Genomic DNA, 24,643 nt, shown 5'->3' on the forward strand with positions numbered 1-24,643 from the left:
TGGGTGACCCACAGCTTCTAACAGAAGGGCAAAGGTTCGATCTCCTCGCCTTGTGGGAGCCGCAAACTCGCCGGCCCATTGGCGCCTGTGGTGCGGCTTTCCGTTTCTGTAGGGTCAGCAACATGGAAGGGGAGAAGGGTGGGGGGGGAAGTGAAGTGCATCTCCCCGCCCCCTGCCCCACCGCCGCCTTGGTCCCCTTGTTTTCTTAGCATTGTGGTTTTCCTTCTTTGCATGCAACGCTTGGCCAGCCTCCAGTCTGGCCAGAACAACAGTGGGAGAAGCAGGAGGGGGTGGAAGAGGAAGGAGGAGGGGAGAAAGCAGAGGAGAAGGCAGCCTTTGGCTTTGCGCGCACACACACACACACACACGCACACATCTGCTCTTTTCCACAGCCTCCGTCAGGGAGTTGCCATAGATACTGTAGTGACATAGAAGCAGACGAGTCTCCAGGGCCCGTGTGGAGGGACGGAGCAACCAGGAGGAGCTGTCTTGCTCGGTAACAAGTTTCAAAGTTGCTCGCCAAGAGAAAGGATGGTGGGAAGTAGAGCCCTGCTGGATCCGTGGCGGTAAAACGCCTGGGCTCACCCCACCATGGCGGGGGTGGCACAACAGCTAAGCCAGCCAGGGAGGTAAGGCCTCTTGCGCGGGCGTTGAACGCTCCTCCGAGCTTGCTTGCTTGCTTGCTTGCTTGCTTGCTTGCTTGCTTGCTTTCTCTCTCTCTCTCTCTCTCTCTCTCTTTCTTTCTTTCTTTCTTTCTTTCTCCACTCTCTGACTCCCTGGCAGACTTTTTCCTTGGCTTTGTCGAGTTCGGCAATGCGCCACTCTTCCGGGACCACGAGGCCTCACCACCTCCTCCCTCCCCCTGGTGCTTTTGACATCTGTGCCATGGAGGCATCGGAGGGGGAAGCAGAGGGCATGGCCCATGGGTGGCCGGAAGGGTATAAAGATGCCTCTCCCTTGTTTCTGGCTTCCAGGAAGGAAGAATGACTACTTTTTGTTGGTCCAATTCTATACTGGAGAAGGAACAAAGTATTTGGGGTGTTTTTTTTAAGTTTGAAGGACAAAACAGTGCCCTTCAGCAGTGGGCAGAGACGCAGGACAATTCACCCAAATATGAGAGAATGAGAGCGGGGCGTGATACCCCACGAATCCAAATTGCAAAATGGTGAAAACTCACAAGGAAGAGAAAGAAATGCATCAACTTTCCCCAATTACATGACCCCCACATGGGTTGGACTACAGCTCCCATGTTGCCTTCTAGCTAATGGGGATCATAATCTCACACTTTGGTGTCCATGGGTCAGGAGAGGCAGAGGCTGTATAATGTTTGGCTAAGATGTGCAAAGGTTTTGCGACAACATGGGGCTGTTCAATGAAGGCTCACCAGTATTGGGGAATTAATGTGTGGTTCGTGGGCCCAAAATCAAATCACCATCATCATCGCACCCCTCCTTGCTTTCTTGATGCAGAATGCAGTAGGGGCCAGCCAAGGTCACGGGGTGCCAAGCTTTCACAATTTGAGGCACGGAAGGGGAAAACACATCTCCCTAAATTTTAGAAGCTTTAGAAAAGGATGTATCTCCAGTTCTTCTCCCCATCTTTCCTAGAAGGGTCCAGCTGCTTAGGAAGAGAATCCAGAACTAGACAGTGGCATTCACACAACACATTTCACCTGATTGTGTGATGATCTCCCAGCTGACGTCTCTCAGAGAAGATGCTAAGCTTGGTTAGCATTAATGTTGATCAATGCAGTGATTTGGCAATTAGGATTTGGTGACTCGGGCGAATTCTCCCCAAGCTGAGCCCATCCTGTCAATCCAGCACAAGAGACTAGGGCTGATTCAATCTTATGGGAGTGTGGTCATAAACATGGTGATGGGGGTTGAGTCTCTTGCTCAGAAGAACATAATAAAACTTCCGCTTGAGTTCTTCCTGCTGGGACTTCCTTCTGGGCCAAGTGGGAAAGGCTCTATTGATGGAGAACTCACCTGGTTTTCTCTTCTCTTCTCATCTGCCTCCTGGGGTTAAAAGGACAGTGCAAACGTTTCTATTTGGCAGTAAACTAACTGTCCACACAACACAGAGAAAGACACACACAGAGCGAAATGGATCTCTAATGTCAGCTTGGGAGGGGGCCTTGGCGGGGAATAAGAAAACCCTGAGAGGCCATACATCTGCTCCAATTAAGAGAATAGAAACGTTTTCATCAAGAGATGGAATGTGATGCTTTCATTCCTGCTCCTGAGTTATGGGGATGACTCCAAATTTGTGACTGGTCAATTTCTACCCCAATTTTTCCACCTTCTCTCCGTCTTTCTTTTTAATAAGTGCAACAGCTTCTCCTGTGTTCATACAACAAGTTTAGCCAGATCTGTGAACAAACCAGTCCTTCTTCACCCAACATCATAATGTGATTGTTATCGTTGGTCTGTTTTGGGGTCTGTTTTCATGACTTGGTCAAGGCAGTAGGCTTGTTTACAGTTTAGCACCTTGTGCAAAGCCAGAAAATGGGGAATTCAGAAACCGCGTTAAGTGGGTTGCGTGAAGATCACCTCAGCTTTCACACTGGATCAAAGGCTGGATTTTTCCCTTAGAGATTGCTTCAGACTGCACCCCAAAGAACCACACATTGTAAGAACTGGAAAGCTTATTCGAGATCATCTAAATCCATCAGGAATCCACTCAACCATCCCTGTTTTCAAATCTCCAGTCAGGGGAAGTCTACCACTGATCAAGGCAAACCTTAACAGCTCTTACCATCAGGACCTTCCTCCTAAAGCTCAACTCCTAAAGTGTCTTCTTTCTTTTCATTTCAGTCTGTTGGTCCTCATCCTCAGTTTCATTAGAAACAGGGCCACCTCTTCTTCCCAATGGCAGCACTGCAGATTCCTTCGCGCTTCCCTTTTACAAGGCAAACCCAGCTTTTTGGACCTTTCTGGCAGGACTTATTTTCCAAACCCTTTAATGTCCTGTCCCCTCTCAAGCTTCTCCATGTCCCTTTTAAGGACAGGTGCCATGGTCTCACTACTGCAAGTCTGACTTAAGGTTTAAATATTCAAAGGGAGGAAGGGAGGAAGGGAGGAAGGAGGATTGACTTTGGGAAGGGAGGGAGGGAGGGAAGGGAAGGGAAGGAAGGAAGGAAGGAAGGAAGGAAGGAAGGAAGGAAGGAAGGAAGGAAGGAAGGAAGGAAGGAAGGAAGGAAGGAAGGAAGGAAGGAGGATTGACTTTGGGAAGGGAGGGAGGGAGGGAAGGGAAGGGTAGGGAAGGGAAGGGAAGGGAAGGAAGGAAGGAAGGAAGGAAGGAAGGAAGGAAGGAAGGAAGGAAGGAAGGAAGGAAGGAAGGAAGGAGGATTGACTTTGGGAAGGGAGGAAGGGGGGAAGGGGGGAAGGGGGGAAGGGGGGAAGGGAAGGGAAGGGAAGGGAAGGGAAGGGAGGAAGGAAGGGAGGAAGGAAGGGAGGAAGGAAGGAAGGAAGGAAGGAGGATTGACTTTGGGAAGGGAGGGAGGAAGGGAAGGGAAGGGAAGGGAAGGGAAGGGAAGGGAAGGGAAGGGAAGGAAGGAAGGGAAGGAAGGAAGGAAGGAAGGAAGGAAGGAAGGAAGGAGGATTGACTTTGGAAGGGAGGAAGGGAGGAGAGGAAGGGAGGGAGGAAGGGAGGGAGGAAGGGAAGGGAAGGGAAGGGAAGGGAAGGGAGGAAGGAAGGAAGGAAGGAAGGAAGGAAGGAAGGAAGGAAGGAAGGAAGGAAGGAAGGAGGATTGACTTTGGGAAGGGAGGGAGGGAGGGAAGGGAAGGGAAGGAAGGGAAGGGAAGGGAAGGGAAGGGAAGGAAGGAAGGAAGGAAGGAAGGAAGGAAGGAAGGAAGGAAGGAAGGAAGGAAGGAAGGAGGATTGACTTTGGGAAGGGAGGGAGGAAGGGAAGGGAAGGGAAGGGAAGGGAAGGGAAGGGAAGGGAAGGGAAGGAAGGAAGGAAGGAAGGAAGGAAGGAAGGAAGGAAGGAAGGAAGGAAGGAAGGAAGGAAGGAAGGAAGGAAGGAAGGAAGGAAGGTTCTTCAACTCCTGGTGACTGATCTGTGTAGTTTTCTTGGCATCAATATTTGGAGCAGAAAATTTAGAAGTCCCATGTAAGGTTCATATTGGGGTGGGGGGGGCATGTTCTCTTTCAAGTGAATATATGTAACCTTCCTTAATGAGGCATTCCAACAACCATATCACACCAAGGTTCAGAACTCTGCACTGTTTGAGAAAGCAAATCATTTCAGATTTGGGGTGGGATTAGCGTTCTGGAAAACTTTGGATCCTAAATCAGCTCAGTGGAGCTAGATTCTCTTTCAGGAGTAATGTTAGGGTGGATGTCCACATGGTAATATAAGTGTACAGATGTGAGAATTCACAAAAGTATGCACCTGTGTTCTTGGCTTTGTGTGAAAATCTTGATTAGGAAGTGGTTAAATTCAGACAACATGCATAATCTGGGCAATTACAAACCAGTGTGTGTGTACATGTACGTGAAAGAACTGGGAACAAAAGGAAGAGTTATGATTGCATGATATTGGGTGGGACTCAACAATGTGTTTTAGAAATAAGCCAAATGTCTCTTTCTACCAACAATATTTGCAATTGTTTGGGCTCCTGTTCCTGGTAAATTATTTCAATAAATTTCATTCTGCTTTTAAGGAAACTTGGTTGGAGGGGAGTAAGTAACAGGAGTTCTTAGGTTTGTCACTAGGATTAATTCAAGTCTCTTGATATGTTCTATAAGGGTGGGCAACCAATGCATTTTAACACATATGGATTTATACACTGTGGCTGCTGTTGGATAGATGAATAGAGACAGACAGATGAATGGGAGAAGGAAGGAAGGAAGGAAGGAAGGAAGGAAGGAAGGAAGGAAGGAAGGAAGGAAGGAAGGAAGGAAGGAATTAAAACAAAACAGAGTTTACAACCCATCCAGTAAGGACCACCTTAGCTTTAAAATATGATTATGAACACTGCATAAATACAAAAATATAACAGTGGGTTTTTAAAAAGCTAAGCTAAGGTAACTAGTGTAATGAAAAGTATAGAATATAAAACAGCCACTAGCTGGATTCAACAAATTTAGTAAGTCGCAAAACCAATCCGATTGCTATAAACAAAAAAGAGAAGCATACAAAAACTAGTGACATCAGTTAATCTGAATAATAGCCCAAGGAAAGGACAGTTAATGCCTCTCAGGTATATCCTCTGAGTTAATCTTCCTCCTGTTATTTTTTTTTTTTTAAAAATCAACAGCAGATAGCCCTTCCAGCAAATCATTACAGCCAACAGGAGGGTGGGGACCCTTTATCGGCCAAGGGGCTAGAAATATCTTGGGAGCAGCATGAAGTCATGGATTACACTGCCCTTTTTTTTTTTCAGGGAAAAGCAGCAATTTGGGAATGGAGGAGGAAAAATATCCCTGCCTAGAACTATCTGTGAAAGACAGGATATTTGGGGAGGGGGGTGGGGTCCGGAAAGTGCCTCCGCTCAGATTTCTGCAGGCCGGATATCGAAGCCTTGCAGGCCAAATCCGGCTTGTGGATCAGAGATTTTCCATCAGTGCCACATAGAATGGCAACGGAGCAAGAATTTGGACTGTTTCCTGAAAGCATGTCCTAGTTTTCTTCGGTGAGATGCTAGGAGAGGTGCTGTTTTAGCCCTGTCCTACTTTATTTTTCCACCCTCTCCTCAAACGCCCCATGCAGCCAGCAGCTGAATTTTGCTGCCCTGTAATTCTCCCATAATACCTCTGGAGAGGCATCCTTGTGGGGCATTATGGGAGTTGATGGAGAGTCTTGCTGCTTCGACAACTTGCAGGGTCCCATCAGTAGAGGAGGGCCTGCAGCTTCTTCTCCTTTTGAGAAGCTGATATTTTCGAAGAGAAACACGCGGCGTCTTCTAAGTGGAGAAAAATCCAGAGAAATGGGGGCACGGGGCGGCACGCATGCCAACGAACCATTCGTACGAGGGACTCAAAGTTGGGGACGTGCATGGATCTCGTTAGCCAACAAGGGTCTGAAGATGGAAGCAGAAGGCAGACAGATGGTGGGATTCTCGTTGTTTGCTTCCTTCCAGAGATAGTCCTCCAAGGAGGACTTGAGCTGGGGGAGGAGATGTGTGCAAGGCTGACGCGTGTGCAAAGCATGAGCAAGAAGGCGAGGGAGCGTGGCACGCGATGGCCATCAGAGCGCGGCTACCTGTGCCCGAGAGGGGGACCAGAAAAGTAGAGGGACAGGAGTTGATGAGAAGAGCAGGTGGGCATTCTTTCCACATTGCAAGGGGTGTTTGTGATTCCCCAGTTCGGAGCAGCCTTTTGGCCTTGGCAACGCTGTCCTGGCCTGCCTTCTGCTATCACCGCGGTTCTGCTGTAATACGGTTTTTAAATATACGGTTCTACCAGCTGTTAGCAATTAGTGATAGGATCCGCCCTGGGCCCCCGGCAAGGAGAATTTTAACGCTTTTGTGCTAGGCTATCAGGGCGCTAGGCAGGAAGCTGAACTCTTTGCTTTCACCTTGCAAACTCAGCTCGGACGGAAGTTTGGGGCTAGGTTTGCACGCCCAGAAGACAGCCAGGCAAAGGAATTCCATTGTGTTAAGAAGCGTTGGGGAAAGGCGAGAGGAAGGACGCAGAAACTTAAATCCCCCCGGGATAATATTTGTTGTTGCCGTGAGCTGAAGCATGAGCATTGAAAGGGATTCGAAGCTCTAGCCAGTGTTTGTTCAGCAAGCTGTGATTGCTGTGTGGGCCTGGGTGAGGGTTAGGGTTAGGGTTAGGGTTCATCTCTCTCTGATCCAATAATGCGTGGGGCCGTTTATCAAAAGAACCAAGCATAACTGTGGGAAAAGGTAATAGGTTTTGAAAAGTGTCATTCTTTCCATGTACAAGAAAGTAGAATAACTCTGCGATGGATGGATGGATGGATGGGAGAGTTGTAGAGAGAATAACCTTCTCAGTCAGAACATGGATCCTCCATGATCGGAAGCAGTATACCCCTGGAAACCCAGCACTGCCAAGAAAGGAATCCCACAACAGCTGATGCAACCATTTCAGTAGAAGTCTCCATGCCATTTAACAAAACAAAAGCCTTTTAACCGTAGTTCAGGAAGATTTCCTCAAAGTTGGATTCTCCAGACATGATGGCTATCCCCAATCTTATGACCCTGCTAGAAAGGAACTATGGGACTTGGAGTCCAAAGTATCTGGAGCTCCTTTTGGGAAGGGTATTTTAGGGACTGACCTTATAACTTCTCTCTAGCTGCCCCAAAGAATTGTGAAGCTAATTCTTAGCATGGAATTATTTTAGGCCATTCACAGACCAGCCCTTACAGCTCAGACTGATCTGGTGATTTGGACCTTCAACCCAGCCTCTGTGTCAGGGCTCAGAGGAGGGTAAGGATGGGTTTGGGGTCCATGAGATCTTTAACTCTACCCCAATTCACTTCCAGCACACCGTTTCCCAACCCTAGAAACTACCTCTCTTGGAAGCAGTTGGGATGACCGAAGAGAATGTTTAAAATTTCTTTTCCCTTCTTGAGCCAATAATTTTTTTTCTCCAACCTTGTGAGGGGCAACCCAAGGACACCTGCAGTCAATTTCTTAGTTAGAAGAACCATAGCCTGCCATGAAGAGAGAAGATCCTCAAAGCCCTTGTGGAGAGGATAACCTTCTCAATCTGAACATGGGACCTCCATGAACTTCCTCCTTCACGGATTGATCAAAATGCTGATCAGCTACAAAGGTCGGGGGGCTGCCCATAATTTCACCTCCTAAGAAATGCTAACACTATTCCTTTCGTTGATTGAATGGTGCATGGAAAGATTAGCGCAACATAGGCACTTTCTAAGCCCAAAGTCCCTCTTCTTGGGTTTCTGAATCTTAGAGAGTCACAAGGTTCAGTGTGCCCAGGCTGATGCAGAACCTGACAATCTAGTTCAAATCAAGTCTCTTCTCTCTTCTTTCAGAAACATGAATGGCAGTGATTGATAACCCCCAAAGCCACCCAACGGATTCCCAGGTGACCTTCGCTAAGGATGTTCTGCTTACCCCTTCTGCTGTTGGCTGGATTCTCACCATGTCCAGGGTCTGAAGTCAATCCTGGTATGAACCTTCTAACTCAACAGGAATGCCCCGTTTCCCCAGCTCTAAGTATCTCCCAAACCATTTCTACTCAGCCCACCAATGTTTTTAAGTCTGCACAAAAGTGGGCATACATTTTATGGGCAGTTCTGCATTTTCCAAAATGCCATTTCTGCAGTGTTGGTGATGCAAGCAGAAGGCCCTCATCCTGTAAATCTAGATGTAGATCAGAATTTGTGGATTAATACCCAGCCAATGGTTGTCATGCGTGTTTGTTGAATCCAATTTCCTGTCTCCAGATCTGAATACATAAAAAATATTTTTCCTTCCTTCCTGATCAGTTGATGTAAATATGGAAAAATAGCGACAGCAGCAATTCTTGGTTGTCCCTTAAAAGCCAAGTTAGAAAATTGCTCCTTATTCTAAGCTGTCTCTGGACTGTTTCGCTCTTTCTTGTTAATTTCACAAGAGAGGATATTATTGTAGGGAATCCACGTGAGTCAATTTCACCACCTCTTACAAACTTCATCTGGTCAGTTTCTAAACATCAGGAGAAAGCTTCTAGATTTATCTTCTGCTTTTATATAGTGTGTGTGTTTTCCCCAAATAGCCTCCTGCTTGTTACCCGGATAGGATCACATATTGATAGATTGTACTTGGCCAGAACCCAAAAGCTGGAACTGCCTGAAATGGCATTAAAAGGACATATTAGAGCTTGTGTCATCTGTTCTGTGAGCGGGGCAGTCATCATGCTGATTTGATGGGATTAACAAGACGTTTGATAGAATATTGGACTAGGTTGTTAGCTTGATACTGTAAGACAATATGTTTCCACAACATCGTAGTCCTTAAGAACATTCATATTTGTAAAATGCATGTTTAGTAAGTATTGGGGGGAATAACACATTTGAATAATATTAGCTCCCACTTTAACATCCTCCACCATATCATGCAAGCTGAGAAAATAAGCACTGAGCTTAAAGGTAGGGAATTTAGCATTTTTTAATCAGTCTTAAAAAGCTTTGACGAATTGGTCTTCACCTTTTTATCACCGCAAACCTTGTACCCTTCCCACCTCTCCCCTTTTTTCAGCAATATGCCGGTATCCTTTGGGAATGTATGAAGGAACGATCCAAGATGAGGACATTACTGCTTCCAGCCAGTGGTATGATTCAACTGGACCACAGTATGCCCGGTGCGTGGCATTTCTCCTTCTCCCCAAAGTTGGCTTTGGTACAACACTTTGGGTATGCCCATGTGAGAAGGGGGATTTGCCTTCCCCCTTTGGGCAATGCATTCATGCACACACTTAATCAAGTTAATTAAGGTAGAGGGAAGAGGGAATGGCCTTGAGGGACAGGTGGAAGAGCCGCTACCAAGGCAATGGTCAGATAAAAGAGGTCAGAGTCCAAAGCAAGAATGCAATGTGAGAAAATGTCTCAGGTCCCTCCCAAGTCTCAGGAAGATAAAGGGAAGGAGGAGGGAAGCTCATTCAAATTTGCAAGATTCTGTTATTGTAGCTTTAGAACAAAGTAGCATTGACCTACATGACATTGGTTTCCTAGTCTGGTCTAACTTGAAGAGCTGACCGTTAAAGACATCGCAACCCACACTGAGCCAGGTTAATATTCATATTGGCTTGTTTTTTTTCTGGGTTAGTGGGTTGGATGAACCTTGCCAATGCATTGTGTGAGTCCAGAAAATAGTCTTTTTAGTATCCAGGTTTATAGTATGTAGAGGCAGCAGTGAAGCTCAGTTCTTGCTCCACAAAGTTCCTCATTTAAGTTATCTTTGAAAATTTGCTTATCTGGTCTTTGAGTTATGGGTTCTACTCCCCACTTCCATCTCTGTCTGTCACATGCATGTTCAGATTGCTCAGAGAAGAAGGAGATGGAGCTTGGTGTCCAGCGGGTCTCTTGCAACCAGAAGATGTGCAGTTCCTTCAGATAGATCTCCACAAACTGTACTTCATCACGCTGGTGGGGACACAAGGACGGCATGCCCGGGCCACCGGGAAGGAGTTTGCCCGGGCCTATCGGATCAACTACAGTCGTAACGGCGAGCGGTGGCTCTCTTGGAAAGATCGTCAGAACAGGCAGGTGGGTGAGACATGGTTGGAGTGGTTGCGAAGAGAAAGAGAAATTGAATCCTGCAGATACATCTTCAAATGCTATTAGACCTCATTAAAAAAAAGGGGGGGGGTTGGAATAAATCTTATTGGTTACTCATCCAGATGAGTTCCAAACTCTGCTTACTCTTGCCCACAAATCCTTTGCTGCGTTGCCTTTATGTTATTCTCTGCATCTGTTTGTAAAGGTCTTGGTGCAAATATAGTAGCTGTTATGAACGTATGCTGTATAAAGAGACTGGAAAATAGAAGCCAGAGTAACTTAATATATTTGTGGGAAGGAATTAGTAAAGTTCTTCCTACAACTGCCCTAAGCTATAGTGTGGTTTGTTTCATTGTGTCTCAGCGTATTTTTTTGGCTAGATGGGTGGCCGCATAAATTGGGTTAAGGAACAAATAAATATTGCGAGAATCCAACCGCTGTGATTTGTAAACCAGGGTTTATGGCTTAGTTTGTCGTGCTCACTCAGCCACAGGGGATCAGTAGCACAAGGGTTGAACCAATCTAAGAGAAGGCTGATTTGAGGATGATGTGTTACTGGCATTAGGAACTGACAAAATAATGGTAGCGATAGGGAAAATGTCATCCAACCTCTAATGTAGACTCTCTTACATCTTAAAACGCACTTAGCCCCCCCTCCCCATTTAGTCCTAGCTGTCTCCACTGAAAAAGTTCTCAGACAGCAGCTGACAGCCAAATCCTTGCTTGAGATCTTCACAGCAGCTTTCTCTAACCTTCCCAGATGTTTCCAGCTAGGTTTGTGGTTCACCAAGGCTGTCCCAACCAGGTAGACCCAAAACTACCCATACATCCCCTTCTCAAGATTCACAATTCTCCAGGTTCGGTGCCTCTAAGATGGCCAAATCCCTTTCAGGTGATTCAAGGCAACACAGACACGTATGAGGTGGTTCTGAAAGATCTTCGCCCGCCCATCATTGCTCGCTACATCCGAGTGATCCCGGTGACTGAGCAGCCCACGACCGTTTGCATGAGAGTAGAACTCTACGGTTGTCTTTGGTCTGGTAAGGACTAACACGTTGACTCTGGAGGCCTTCCATGGCAGGGGGATGCCTACGGGGACCAGTGTGCCAACGTTCATCTTCCTTTATATCTACCTAGCTCACAGTCCACCTGTTAGGTTTTAAACATTCTTGTAGTTTAGAAAAATTATGATCTAATAGCATCTCAGTTTTCAAGAATGCTTCCGGGCCTTCCCCCAATAGACTTGTGACTGATCCTTTCCATCAGGAGCTACCTAGATCACTCCTGTATGGTAACCATTTTGTGAGTGTGCCCACGACACCCTCCCAAGATTCCAAATGTATCAATTGCCAAAAAAGATGGTCTTCCACCATTCCAAAAGATGTTGCATGTACTAGAAGAGGGAATGGCTGTCTGATTCTCCATTATGCTGTTGGCCAATGGATGGTATGGTGCCACCTTCTCAGCAGAACTTAGCAGACCTCCGTGGATTCCATAAATCTGCTGCTCTACAGCTGTTGACTCTTCAGTTCAGGTGTAGACTGAAAAACTGTCAACTTCCTTAGACTTGCCAATGAGTCTGATGAGCTTTTGGGATGTGCTGGGAACAGGATGGGAGAAATGGAGATAGGAGCTCTGGTAAAACATGTAGGTGGAAAGGTTGTGTCCTTCTTCTGACACTCAGCCATCTCCTTTCCTAGATGGGCTGGAGTCCTACAGCATGCCTGAAGGAGAAATCATGGCGGCCCCTGGCAATCCAATTATTTATCTGAATGACTCAACCTATGATGGTTACCAGGAACGAAAGTAAGAAGGGGCCAAGGGTAACATCTTCCTGTCACCCTATTTATTACTCTCATTAATGGTTGCAACATTCTCAAATGTCAGTTTCCCATGGGGCAGCTGTCTTAGTTTTTTTCACACAAAAACAAAACAGTGGCACCTTCAAGGCCAACTCATCTGTTACAACTGAAGCTTTTGTCAGTCCGGGAAACTTAGGCAAGAACACCATTTAAAGGTCACTAATTTCCTTGTTCTTCTGAATCACAGTCATGCATCTATCGGTTCCTTCAAGTTCCATGAGGTTCTCTGGTTCTCTCTGTTCTCTTACCTGTCCTCCAACAAAGGAGCTTATCCTTTAAATCACACTTTAAATACTCACACATTTATCATCTAAGTTTTTGTGGATCCATCTAAGCATGGGAGATCATACATTTGTTAGACTTCTTTGCAAGATTCTGGGTAGCTTTAAAAGGTCCAATGTCCCCCCCACACTTCTCTCACTGTCCCTTTCTCATCCTTTATTGCCCTGATCAGATATATATTTGGACAGACGGACAGGTAGGTGGGTGGGTAGGTGGGTGGATGGATGGATGGATAGATAGATGATAGATAATTGAGAGATAGATATGGATAATAGATAATAGATAATTTGATGGTGGACAGATAGATAACTTGCATGACTGAAACAAAACACCATCTGCAATTCTACAGGTACAGAATAGATGTTAAATAGCTGTTGGGGTGTGGTCTTTGTTTAAAAGAAAGAAAGCAAGCGTCTTCCAAAGAAACTATGTTTCCCTATCTGTATAACCCTTGAGCATTAACAAAATTTGCTTATGTCCATTTACATTTCTTTTCCTTCTTAGTCACTGGCAGAGGATATGAGTCACACAGTATACAAAAAAAAAACCCACCAGTTTTGAGCCAACATGGCCATGAGGCCAATTATAAGAATGAAGGCAATGCACATTTTTATTGTCATGTAAATAACTTTCTGGGGGAAGTTTGCCCAGTTTTGGGGAGAGAAGAGTTTAATTCTTCCTTTCTCTCCCAAACCCAATGTCCCTCAGCTGCTGCATAAGGGTATATTGCTGCATAAATATATATTTCTTGCATTCATTCTTATGATTAGAATTAGAATTTATATACTGCTTTTCATTAAAAATGGTAGGGCAGTTTACAGACCTGAAATGAAATATAAAATCAGCAAAGTATGAACAAGAGAAGGTGGGAAATCCTAAATTTGGTGGTGGCAAATAGCAAATGAACCCTTGAAGTTAACAAAGATCATGGGGGTATAAAATGTATAAAATATAAAGTACGCTAAAGACTTCTGCAGGAGAATTTCTCTCTAGGTTCAGTCAAATGCCTAGAGAGCTGCAGTTGAAGATGATGAGATCCAGAGCAAGGGATCTACATCTGAAAAGTTACTGGATGCTTTTTCACCCCCTTCATTTTGAGTAGGAATATAAACCACCTTGTGGAATCAAATCAAGGTCCATCCTAGTCTTGCATTTTGTTTCTCTCTATGGTCAACCAGATGCCCCTGGGCTGCTCACAAGCAGGAGATGGAAACATTCACTTCTCCCGCCATTGATCCTTTGTAACTGGCATTTAGAATCAGCTGTTCCCAGCCCAGAGGTAACATGGTGTCTTCAAGACCAATAGTCCTTTATAAACTCATCCTCCATGGAATTATCCAATTCCCTTTTAATATAAATGTAGAGGAACCCTACTGAATGAGCCCAAAGCCCACCCAAGTCTCACATTTTGTTTCTCATAGTAGCCAACCAGATACTTCTTGAGTCTCACAAGCAGGAGATGGAAACATTCACTTATCCCACCATTGCTCCTTTGCAACTGCAATTCAGAGATAGTCCACCCTCAGCTAGAAAGTAACATGGAGTCATCAAAATTAATAGCCCTTGATAGACCTGTCCTCTATGGATTTATCCAAACCCCAGTGAAAGCCTCATCCAACTTAAGTGACATCACCATGGGAATGAGACTGAATTTTACAGGTGAATTAATATTTAAGCGATTATCCATTTTTGAGCCCCGTGTTACCCTTTAACTATATACATATATTTACAGTATATATGAATATTTTGGGAGGGAAATGGAGAAAACCATAAAGTTCCAACCTATCACCTAGATGGCATCTCCAAGAATTCTTCTGAATGAGAAATGCTCTCGTGTCAGGCTCCTACATGGTGGGCTGGGCCAGCTCACGGACGGTGTCCTGGGATTAGATGATTTCACAAAGAGCCACCAATACCGCGTGTGGCCAGGCTACGACTACGTCGGCTGGAGGAACGACAGCTTCCGGAACGGCGTCGTGGAGATGGAGTTCCAGTTTGACCGCCAGAGGAACTTCACCTCCATGAAGGTAGAACCTTCTCCTGGTGAACATTTTTGATGCCTGCATTTCTGCAAAGCCAGGTTGAGTAAGCACCTACACCCCCAGGTTTACATTTAGCACATAAATATTTAAGAGTGGCATACCACTTCCTGTAATGGAAAACAAACATTGTTACCTGATGGTTGCCATTTTCTCTCCCTACAACTGCTGAATTGCAGGTCCATTGCAACAATATGTTTTCCAAAGGGGTGAAGATCTTTGAGAGGGTGGAATGTCTCTTCAAGCCGCGGCTGATTGCCGAGTGGGACCCACAACCTGTAGGTTTAGACACCGTTTTGGACGACAAGAATCCCAGCGCACGGTTCGTGACCGTCCCCTTCCACCAGCACGTGGGCAAAGCCATCCTCTGCCGTTTCTACTTTGCTGATACCTGGATGATGATAAGCGAAGTCTCTTTTCAATCAGGTGAATACCCAGGACCAACTGTTAACAACCCTTCTCCTCTGCCAGGTTCCCCAGGCTAGGACTGTAAATAATGCCTTTTTTCACACTTTTCAATTCTCCAGTCAATATGGATGCTCCTGATCCAATCTTGGTCACTTCAACATGGAGCAGCACCACAGAGACGTATCCATCATCAGAAGGACCGAACGCTACAGAAGGGACTTGGGGTAAGAAGCTAGGGAGAAAATGATTTGTAAAAGTGACATTGCCAAGTACCACGATGACCAGTACTGTCACTTCCCACCCTGCGTAGAATTAAGGGCAGCTTTTCTCCTGAATACATTGGATTACAACTCCCATCAGTGGCTGTGCCAGCCAGAGATGATGATAGGACCTGTAGTCCAACATCTTCTGGACTACAGAGTGGGGAGGAGCAGTTTCCTAAAATGAAATGCCACAACAACAAAAATTAGCCTTGTTTGTACAACTCATTCAGCCAACGTGTATGCGCTTGGGGGCATATTGTGGTTTGGTGTGGAAGTGTGGTTTATTTGTGGTTTATTCATTAAACCCCAGTTAAGCAAATCAAAGCTTAGAGTTGCACTGGGGGAAAAGCAGTGAGCGTGAAGCTGCCTGGGTGACTTTGGGCAAATCACTCACTGTCACCTATTTTATGGGTTGCAGGGATAAAACTAGGGAGACCCTCAAGTACTGTACATACCTTAAAATCTCAGGAAAAAAGATTGATATTAACAGAATAATAAATATAAGTAACTCTGGGCTAATTTTGGACTCTACGCCACACCCAAACTCCAAGAGGGTTTGTTGTGCCCCACTATATATAGTAACAGGGCTCCGTGGGTCTCCCTAGGGACTGTCTATCTTAAAATGACCATACAGAAGGATCCCTTGAAGAACCTGCCTCAGATCCATTACAGAATGCAGGATAGAATGGAGCCTTAAATTAAAAGCCGTTGTTGTAGCCTTACAAGCAGTTTAAGAGTAGAACCAACGATCACATAAGTTGCCAGGTTCAAGGATCAACATTTGCTGGGGATGGTTTGATTTTGATTCTGCTCTGAGGATAGGGTTGAATTCGAAGAGCTCTTTCCAAGACTTTCATTCCAGAGTTGATTGATTTGGACTGATCAACCATGAACCTACTTTACAGGGAGCACCATCCTATCTTCCATCAGCCCCAGGGTCGAGCAGAAGACAGAGGACTCCAACTCTTCTAGTCTGATCAGCTGCCTGGTGGCCATCATTCTTCTGCTCCTAGTGGTTATCATTGCCATCCTATGGAGGCAGTACGCTCAGAAGCATCTGGAGACGGTACCGTGCATCCCCTAGAACTTTTTCAAGCTTCAGGGAAGGAGTGACTCCCAATGTGGTTAGCTGTTCTCTGAAAGATCTCTCAAATTTGCATTCTGCCCTTATGGGTTAGAAGGGGTCATGGGTTCTAGATCTAGCACTAATTCATCCTGTAAAGCAGTGGGGTCAAAAGAAGCAAACTTCTTCAGGAGGGTGGGTGGGATGTCACAACAACCTATAGGATTATTTCCCAAAAGGGTTGGATGAATTCAGAGAGGATGAGATGTCCTACCATTCCCCAATTTTTATCATTTTTAATGGTTGAAATTTTGCAAGATCACCAAATTACATGAGGTCTTGGAGTGGGAGGGGATCACTGAATATCTTGCAGGAATCGGAGAGCTGATGGGATTTCAGCCCATTTCAGCCCATTAAGTTTTTAATGCCTAGGAGTCACTGATTGCTACTGAAGAGGTAATTCAGATGGAACAGATCTGTGCTTACCTGCTTCTTCTGAATAATAACATTCTATTTTTTCTTAACCTTCTTTTCCTCCCATCTAACACCTCCAGTTCCAGACCCAGCCTTTTGTTCTGTTTCTATGCATCTAACAATTGAATAAAATATTGATAGGAAAAAGGCACCAACCCAAAATTTAAAGGGTATGGGTTCCAGATAGCTGCAACTTGGCTGTCTCCTGAATTAATCAGGAGGTTTTATCCCCAAATGAGGAACTTCTTGGTTACACACCAAGGCTTCCTGTTACAGATTTTCTGGGTTACATAAACAACAGAGTTTTGTTCTTCATGTTGGGAACTCAGCAGCTTCTCCTCCCCTAGGCTCCCCGGCGGATCCTGGAAGAGGATGCCACAGTGCGGCTGTCTTTCTATAGCTCCAGAATTGTCCGTGGTCAGACGCAGATCCACCAGACCAACCCCACCTACGAGAGAGTCTTCCCCTTGGATCTGGAATACCATCAGCCTCTCACCCTCCTCCAGAAATTGCCAGAGTTATCTCAAAGCGCCGAAGACTCGGGTAGGGAAGCGTCCACTTGGGTTAGGTTTGCACAACACCTTCCACCTGAGTTTAGGGTTAAGCGAGGAGTGTGAATGCATTGGGGACAACTACAGGTTCCAGAGCACGGTTCTACTTGCTTTGGCCCTACTCAGCCATTAGCATCCTTCACAAGAGTGGCTTAAGAGCAGCTGAGATAAAGAAAATGCTTGCTCCCTCCAAGATCTTGTTCTAATTGAAAGCTACGATGGAGAATGGTTTTTCTTTCACACACTTCCTTGAGTAATTTGCACAGGGCAGGGCCACAGCCACCACTCAGGTCCAGAGAGGGCCAAGGTCTCTCTTTTCCCCACTTTCTACCAGAACTTGATCTCTCCAGCGCCTCCTTTTTCCTTTTCCATTTCTTGCAGTTTTTCCCTTCCAAGTACCTCCTTTCTTTTTCTGCTTTTTGAGCAGCATTGTTTCTGCTTCTTTGGGTCAGTGGGTTACCAGCTAAAATTGCAGCCCAGGTGATCAAATGAAGTTGTTCTCTGGGCCTTGCAATGGCATGAACCTTGATGATGCCAGCCCCACTAGGTAGACCAAACCATGAAATCAACCCCTCAGGAAGACTAAAACTACCTTTACTGAGATCGGCTATCATAACAGAATCTCACAACTCTGATTAAAAAATGTGTTAGCTCCTTTTCCTAGGCAATAGAATCTGCAGATCTCTGTCAAAGTCATCTTCCTTACTCTCTACAAATAAGAACCTTTCATTCCAAGGTAGTTCTTTCGTTGAAACCGACATGCTCCAAAAACTGAAACCAAACAACTAAACAACCAGCTGATCCATGCCAGTTTATCCCCAGCCAAAGCAAAGGGCAGGGTTTTCCTCACCCCGACTCCAAACATTCATCTACTGTTGATAAAAGCTTGAGCGACTCTATATGTGTGAAGAGTTGCCAGGAAGGGACAACCAGACGTAGATCAGCAGTCAAAATATCTAAATAAGTTCAGGTGCATTTTATAGCAGTATCAGAAAGTTTAGGAAGTTTTATAGAGGAATCAGAACATCTACACACCTGGAGGATGTCCAGGTTGGTGATGATTAAGGAAGACCTTGGTAGCTCCTCAGATTGGAAGTGCCTTCAGTATCTTTTTCTAAAACTCTCAGTATCTTTTTCTAAAACTCTCTTTGCCTTGTCCAACAGTGGAAGCCGAACTTCCCAGATAGATCGTATGGAATGATAGGCATGAAGTTTGTCCAAAACCATTTTTCTCCTTTGGCTTTTCAGCCTGCAGTGGTGATTATGCAGAGCCCGACCTCACCAAGTGCACCCCTCACCAGGGATTCCAGAATAACGTTCCCCACTATGCCGAGACAGACATCGTCAACTTGCAAGGGGTGACAGGAAACAATACATACGCTGTGCCAGCCATCACTGTTGACTCGTTGACCAAGAAGGACATTTCCATAGCTGAGTTTCCGCGGCAGCAGCTGCAGCTCAAGGAGAAGTTGGGAGAAGGGCAATTTGGGGAGGTGGGTATACCAAGAAGGGCAGTTTGGGGAGGTGGGTGTACCTCATTTCTCAGACAGAGTTCAGCAACCCAAGGAGAAGTAGCACATTCCATTGGCCTGCCCACCATTCAGTTAGGTTAACTTTGCAGATGTTCTGTAGCTTAGTCTAACTGTTGCTTTCGTGGGTTGGCCTTCACATGGACAGGTCCACCTGTGTGAAGCTGTTGGTCTTCTGGAATTCTTGGGCCGCACTTCCCCAGAAGGTTCCAGCCGGGCAATTCTGGTGGCTGTGAAGATGTTGAGAGCTGATGTCACCAAGACAGCCAGGTGAGTACCAAGCGGAAGTGGGGCCTGCTCACTCTAAGCAAAAACTCTCAAAGACCTGAAGAGACGTCACTTAGAAGACTATGCATTGTCATCTATCACCCTAGAGTTCAGACATGTAGAAATGGTCCTAAGTGGTAAGAAGGGAGATGGTGGTTTAATCATAGGATAAACTTCCTCAGCAGTTGGACAATGGAACCAATAATCAAGAGGAGTAATCACTCCTCTTCACTGGATGTGATCAAGCAGAGCCGAGACAGCCATCTGTTGTGATTGCGTTAATTGTGGTTGTGGAAGTGGATTAATTAATTGTTTAATTAATTTGTTGCATGAAAGAGGAGGCTGGAGTCCAACTTAATGTGTCAATTAACTTAATGCTTGACCCTTGAACAGAAATATGCTTCTTTTCTCATAAAATTGGAACAATAATGAGGTCTATCAGCTTCTCCCCACCACACAGCTCAGAAAGTTAGGCCCTCTGTCATTCTTCTTTTACTTTCCTAGGAATGATTTCCTGAAAGAGATCAAGATCATGTCCCGATTGAATGACCCAAACATCATCCGCTTGTTGGGTGTGTGTGTAAGAGATGATCCCTTCTGCATGATCACCGAATACATGGAAAATGGGGACCTCCACCAGTTCCTGCTGCAACGGCAGAGTAGGAGCACCTTCACACGTTCCAGCAACGTTCCTTGTGTCAGGTGATGGAGGGGAAGAGAGGAGGTGGCCGAAAGCAGAATTGATAGCAATACTCGGGCGTGTAAATAAACAGAAACGCATCCCTTGTGATCTTACAACACCCTCCAGTTTAGGAGAGGGGCTCTGTCATCACGAGGAATGACAAAGCTGTCCATTTCAGTCCCATTCACTTCCAACCATAAGCTCCATTTATGCATCTGTTGGAATTTGGAAAGGAAATGAAGAACTCCACACTAAAATCCATACATAAGTCACCCGATACACTCTTATTTAAAATAGGTGTTTTTTTTAGTTCTCCCCTTATAGCATGCATTTTTATCTCAACACAGATTCATAAGCCCCCACCCCACCCTTGACTTAAAAAAAAAACTTAAAACTTGGTTTTTCTCCCAGGCTCTGAGCTGAATTCAGATGGTGGGGTTGTTTAGGGTGCTCTTGTCTATTCATGGGGGTATTTGGATTCTTCTTTATCACTATCATCTTTGGTTTTATCTGTTTTTAATGTTGTACATTACCCAGAGTTGTTCTGAATTGGGAGGCCTTACGCATACCACGAAGAAACAAATGAATATGCATAAAAAGTGTGCTCTACACTGCACACTTTTGAACAAGAGATTGGGCTTCACACCACCACTCCAGTTTACCTGTAGACATCCCTATTCATTGCCACCAAAATTCTCAATGTTAATTAAGGATCGACTTCTGGATTGGTTTCTTAGGACTCTGGGGAGATGATAGTCATGTTTGCATATTTTCCTCTAAAAGCCTATCATTTGGGTGCAAGGTTTGGGTGGTCTTTGTGCAAGAAACCAGGAGGTCTATATAATCTGAGACGATCTACCTGGTGGAAGAAGCTATTGCATTGATGACAGGGATCAGTGAGACTGGAAAGATTCCTTCCTTCATTCTTTGCATTGACTTTTTTCTTCCTCAGTTGCCTCCAACTCTTGCTCATGGCAACTCAGATCGCTTCTGGCATGAAATACTTGGCATCCCTCAACTTTGTCCACCGGGATTTGGCCACACGCAACTGCTTGGTTGGAAATAACTACACCATCAAGATTGCTGATTTTGGCATGAGCAGGAACCTGTACAGTGGTGACTATTACCGGATTCAAGGCAGGGCTGTGTTACCGATCCGCTGGATGGCCTGGGAAAGTATTCTGTTGGTAAGAAGATGGCATAATGGACCAACTAAAGCTGCATCCTTCTCCTTCTCCTCCTTCCTCCTCCTCTCCTTCTTCTTCTCCTCCTCCTCCTCTCCTCTCCTTTCTCCTTCTCCTTCTTCTCCTTCTCTCCTTCTCCTTCTCCTCTACTTCCTTCTCCTTCTCCTCCTTCTTTCCTTCTCCATCATCATCAACTTCATCAATCATCATCCCATTTTCATCTCCTTCTTTCCTTCTCCATCATCTTCGTCATCATCCCTTCTCCTTCTCCCTTTTCTGAGATCTCTGTGTTTAGAAAGTTAGCAACAACACTTTACTTTGAAAACTGCTTATATCCAAAGAAGCAGGGATTTAGAAGTTGCAATCCACCTCCTAAATGATCAAGAAACAAAGATGGAGAAGGAACGGATAGTCCCACCTGCTTAAACATGTTTCAGAGTTTTAGCTAATGCAACAATCACAGTTCTGCTCCCCAGAATCTCCTGGGAAATGTAACTGAGCATGTCCAGAAATGTCCTTGTGAGATCAGTATCTTTCTTGAATGATAATTTCCAGGATTTTTCAAGAAAGAGGATATTACACTACTATTAAATCAGTCTGAAATCTGGGTTAAACAGGCTAATTAACAGCCAATTGGTGAAAAGCAGGCAACAGAACAGACTTCATTTCCTTTCTTTTCACTGTGATATGATCTCCAGGGCAAACAACCTCTCTCAGGCTCTTTCTGGATGTGTGAACATCAGCTTAGCAATTCTTAGCAAGAGCCACATTGAATTAGGGACCTGAAGTCCACATACCTGGAGGACGACCAGGTTGGTGAAGATTAAGGAAGAAGTTAGCAGCCCCTCAAATGGTAATGCGCATGATCCTGAATGGATAGAGGCCTTCAGTCACCTGCGGTTGGTTTTTCTTTAGGGCAAGTTCACCACTGCCAGCGACGTGTGGGCCTTTGGGGTGACGTTGTGGGAAATGTACACCTTATGCAAAGAGCAGCCGTATAGCTGGCTTTCTGATGAACAGGTCATTGAGAACACAGGGGAATTCTTCCGAGATCAAGGCCGGCAGGTAGGATAACTCCAACTTAACTTAAGTTAACATAACTTAAGTTAACATAACTTAAACCAATTGATTTTGGGGGGTCTTCCTGGGTTGCTGAAAAGGACAGAGAGTTGGCCAAAGTTGGCTGCCACTTTGCCTTGCCTTCGAACCACAGCAGCAGTCTATGTCCTCATGGTGATTTCCAAGCTGTTTTAAATTGTTCAGTTAATACATGTATAGCCCAGTCATATGAAATTGTTGAAGATTTTGAAAAAAAAAAAAAAGGACATAACCATAAGCTTGATCATTGGCATTAGACTCCTTAGCCTTTGAGGTCCATCTAAGTGGTTGATTCAAGGGACATGGGGCCTTTTCAGTTCTGATCCCATCACTGTGGAATTCTCCATTGCATAACGCACTCCTCAAGTGTATTTGTAAACAAAAAAACTTGGCTGTTTTCATTTGATGGAAAAGGTTGGCTACCATATTTGGGCTGTAGTACTCCACAGGGCCCCTAGATGGTAGCCAGAATGTTCAGAAAAACTCTCTCTGTGCCCTCATCTGAGAACCATCTGGAGTTTTGCAGCCCATGGGTGCAAAAACCCAGGATGCAAATTTTGATAGGACAGTTTCTAACTGTTGTTTTTAGATATTGGAATAAAAACCCAAATCTGACATCATTTCATTTACATGTTAAATGTATTTAAAATTCAATGTCACTCATGCCAATTACTCTCCAGTTTGGGATTCCGTCCTTTTCAATCATCTCTTTTGGCTGTCTCTCTAACTGCATGGAAGGCTGTTGGAGATTGTGAGTGGCCCTTCTGAAATAAATCAAGAATAGGCATGAAAAGGAAATTACTCACTGATATCTCTCTGCTCTTCTGGCCCACAGGCCTATTTGTCTCAGCCACCTCTGTGTTCAAATCCTGTGTTTTCCTTAATGATGAAATGCTGGAGCCGAGACATCAAAGATCGTCCCACCTTTGAAGCAATCCATCTGTTTCTCATTGAACAAATGGATGGAAGTATTGGACCTATATGAGAACATGAGAGACACTGTTGAAAGACCACTGTTGTTTTGGGTTGCCTCTGATTGGGCCAAAGTTTCTCAAGTTTCTGTTTGACTCCCTCATTCCTGTGGGCAAGACCAGGTGAAGTCAGACAAACAAGTGAAGTAACTGTTGAAGCTGTTACCTCTTGGGATTTCTTTGAGATGTGACGTGATGGGGCCTCTTCATCATGTGGCTGGTGGCCAGCATGAGAAGAATTATGGCCCAAAGTTGAGGTGACTTCATTGCCTCGGCGAGAATCCATGTTCTGTACTGTCCTCTCAGTGGGGGCACCTTGAAAGCTGCTGCTTTTCTCAGCCACAATTAAGAATTCCACCAGGCTGAGAAACCAACATCTCATGGAATAATTTTGCCTTCCTTCCTTGAAATACTGAGAGGATCTTTTGCCTCTGCCTTGCCCTTCCTTCCTAGCTATCAACAGAATGCACTGTCTCCAAAATGTAAAAAAAATAATAATTTCCACCTCTTTGGAATAGTCAAGTTCTTGGGATGTCTGTCCACCTTTCCTAAAAACCATTTTTGGTGCATCCCGTGGGGCAGACACTGTTTTCAGTTGGACCACCAACCCGTTTGTCTATCTTTCAATCCAATTTGGGGAGCTGATGGATACTTGTGACTGCAGGTTCACCGAAAGGAGGCACGTGTGAAGTTTCCCACACTGGATTTACTACTTTTGAGAAGAATGAAACAAAAATGAATGCTAAGGGTCAAAGGAAGGTCTTCCATATATCAACAGATGGGCGGAGGCGTTATTGTATGAAGGAATAGCTGACACTGTGATTAATGTATGATGAAGTTGATGTCTTGTAGCCCAAAGGGACTGATGTTCAAATCATGCTGTACTGAGATTTGTTAAGGCACCAAAGAAGTCATAGTCAACTTTAGAACATCTCGCCAACTTCATTTTCACCCAGCCTACCTTACCTTTCCTTTCCTTGTCCCTTTTTTATTTTAAATGCCTTAAACATCTGCTGCTTTAATTTTTATATTTAAAAAAAAAGTTTGAAAATTAGCCAACCAAGTTTCTAGCCGATTGTGATTAAGCTTGAAAATCTGGGGGTTTTTTGGGTGGGGAGAGGGATCTTGAGAAAGACTCAGACAAGATGGATCTGGCAGAAGGGAAAGAAGACTCAACTGTCCTGAATGTGTCCTTTGCCCCCAAATAATGGGAAGGATCCAAATTTGTAGAAAATCCCATTTGGCACAATTTTGGGGTGGGGTCTGTCATGCAAACTCTCCACTTTTCAACCAGCCCCTGTGACTTTAAATTAATGTGTGGCAAGCTTTATCATCATTATAACTTGTCTTGTTTTCCGTATGGTACCAAAGGCTATTGTTATTTACACAAAATAATAACTGAGCGAATCTGGGGCATAACACTTTGGTAAACAACCCCATTCTCCCAGAGAAACCGAGGAACTGACATTTGGTAGAAATGTTGAGAATTCTTCACTAGAGATCTCTTGTAAACATTCTCTTCCAGAACTACCATTTTCAACTTGGGGAAGGGAAAATGACTCTTTAAATAGTTTAACCATTCAACCCTATTCACTCCAGCTGATCTGGAAAATCTAAACAGGGTTGGATCTGGTCGGGAGACCAGATGGGAAACCGTCAGCGTACTTTTGATGAGACCAGCTACCTGGACGTGTTTGTGAAACTAGTAGCAGTCATGCTTGTCTTAAGAGATTTTGCCTTAAGGGCTAAACCTGACACATTATTCAAACAG

At 44.9% G+C, this 24,643-nt stretch overlaps 1 protein-coding gene across 1 annotated transcript; it reads left to right on the top strand.

Annotated features, from left to right (window-relative positions):
* Window positions 1-349: 349 nt before the first annotated feature.
* On the top strand, window positions 350-23,935 carry LOC103066505 (discoidin domain-containing receptor 2). Its single transcript, XM_007420599.4, has 17 exons — window positions 350-629; window positions 7,974-8,109; window positions 9,181-9,283; window positions 9,959-10,187; window positions 11,092-11,239; window positions 11,900-12,005; window positions 14,184-14,370; window positions 14,562-14,808; window positions 14,910-15,014; window positions 15,959-16,119; window positions 16,938-17,133; window positions 18,390-18,634; window positions 18,819-18,940; window positions 19,442-19,639; window positions 20,572-20,806; window positions 21,719-21,868; window positions 22,737-23,935. Exons 2-17 carry the CDS (start codon window positions 8,043-8,045, stop codon window positions 22,884-22,886), a joined length of 2,649 nt encoding a protein of 882 aa, XP_007420661.1. The 5' UTR covers window positions 350-629; window positions 7,974-8,042; the 3' UTR covers window positions 22,887-23,935.
* Window positions 23,936-24,643: the final 708 nt, after the last annotated feature.

The sequence above is a fragment of the Python bivittatus genome, unplaced genomic scaffold (assembly GCF_059951505.1).
Source record: "Python bivittatus isolate LINGU-HERP-01145 unplaced genomic scaffold, Pbiv_v1 ctg000160_np1212, whole genome shotgun sequence".
Classification (NCBI taxonomy): domain Eukaryota; kingdom Metazoa; phylum Chordata; class Lepidosauria; order Squamata; family Pythonidae; genus Python; species Python bivittatus.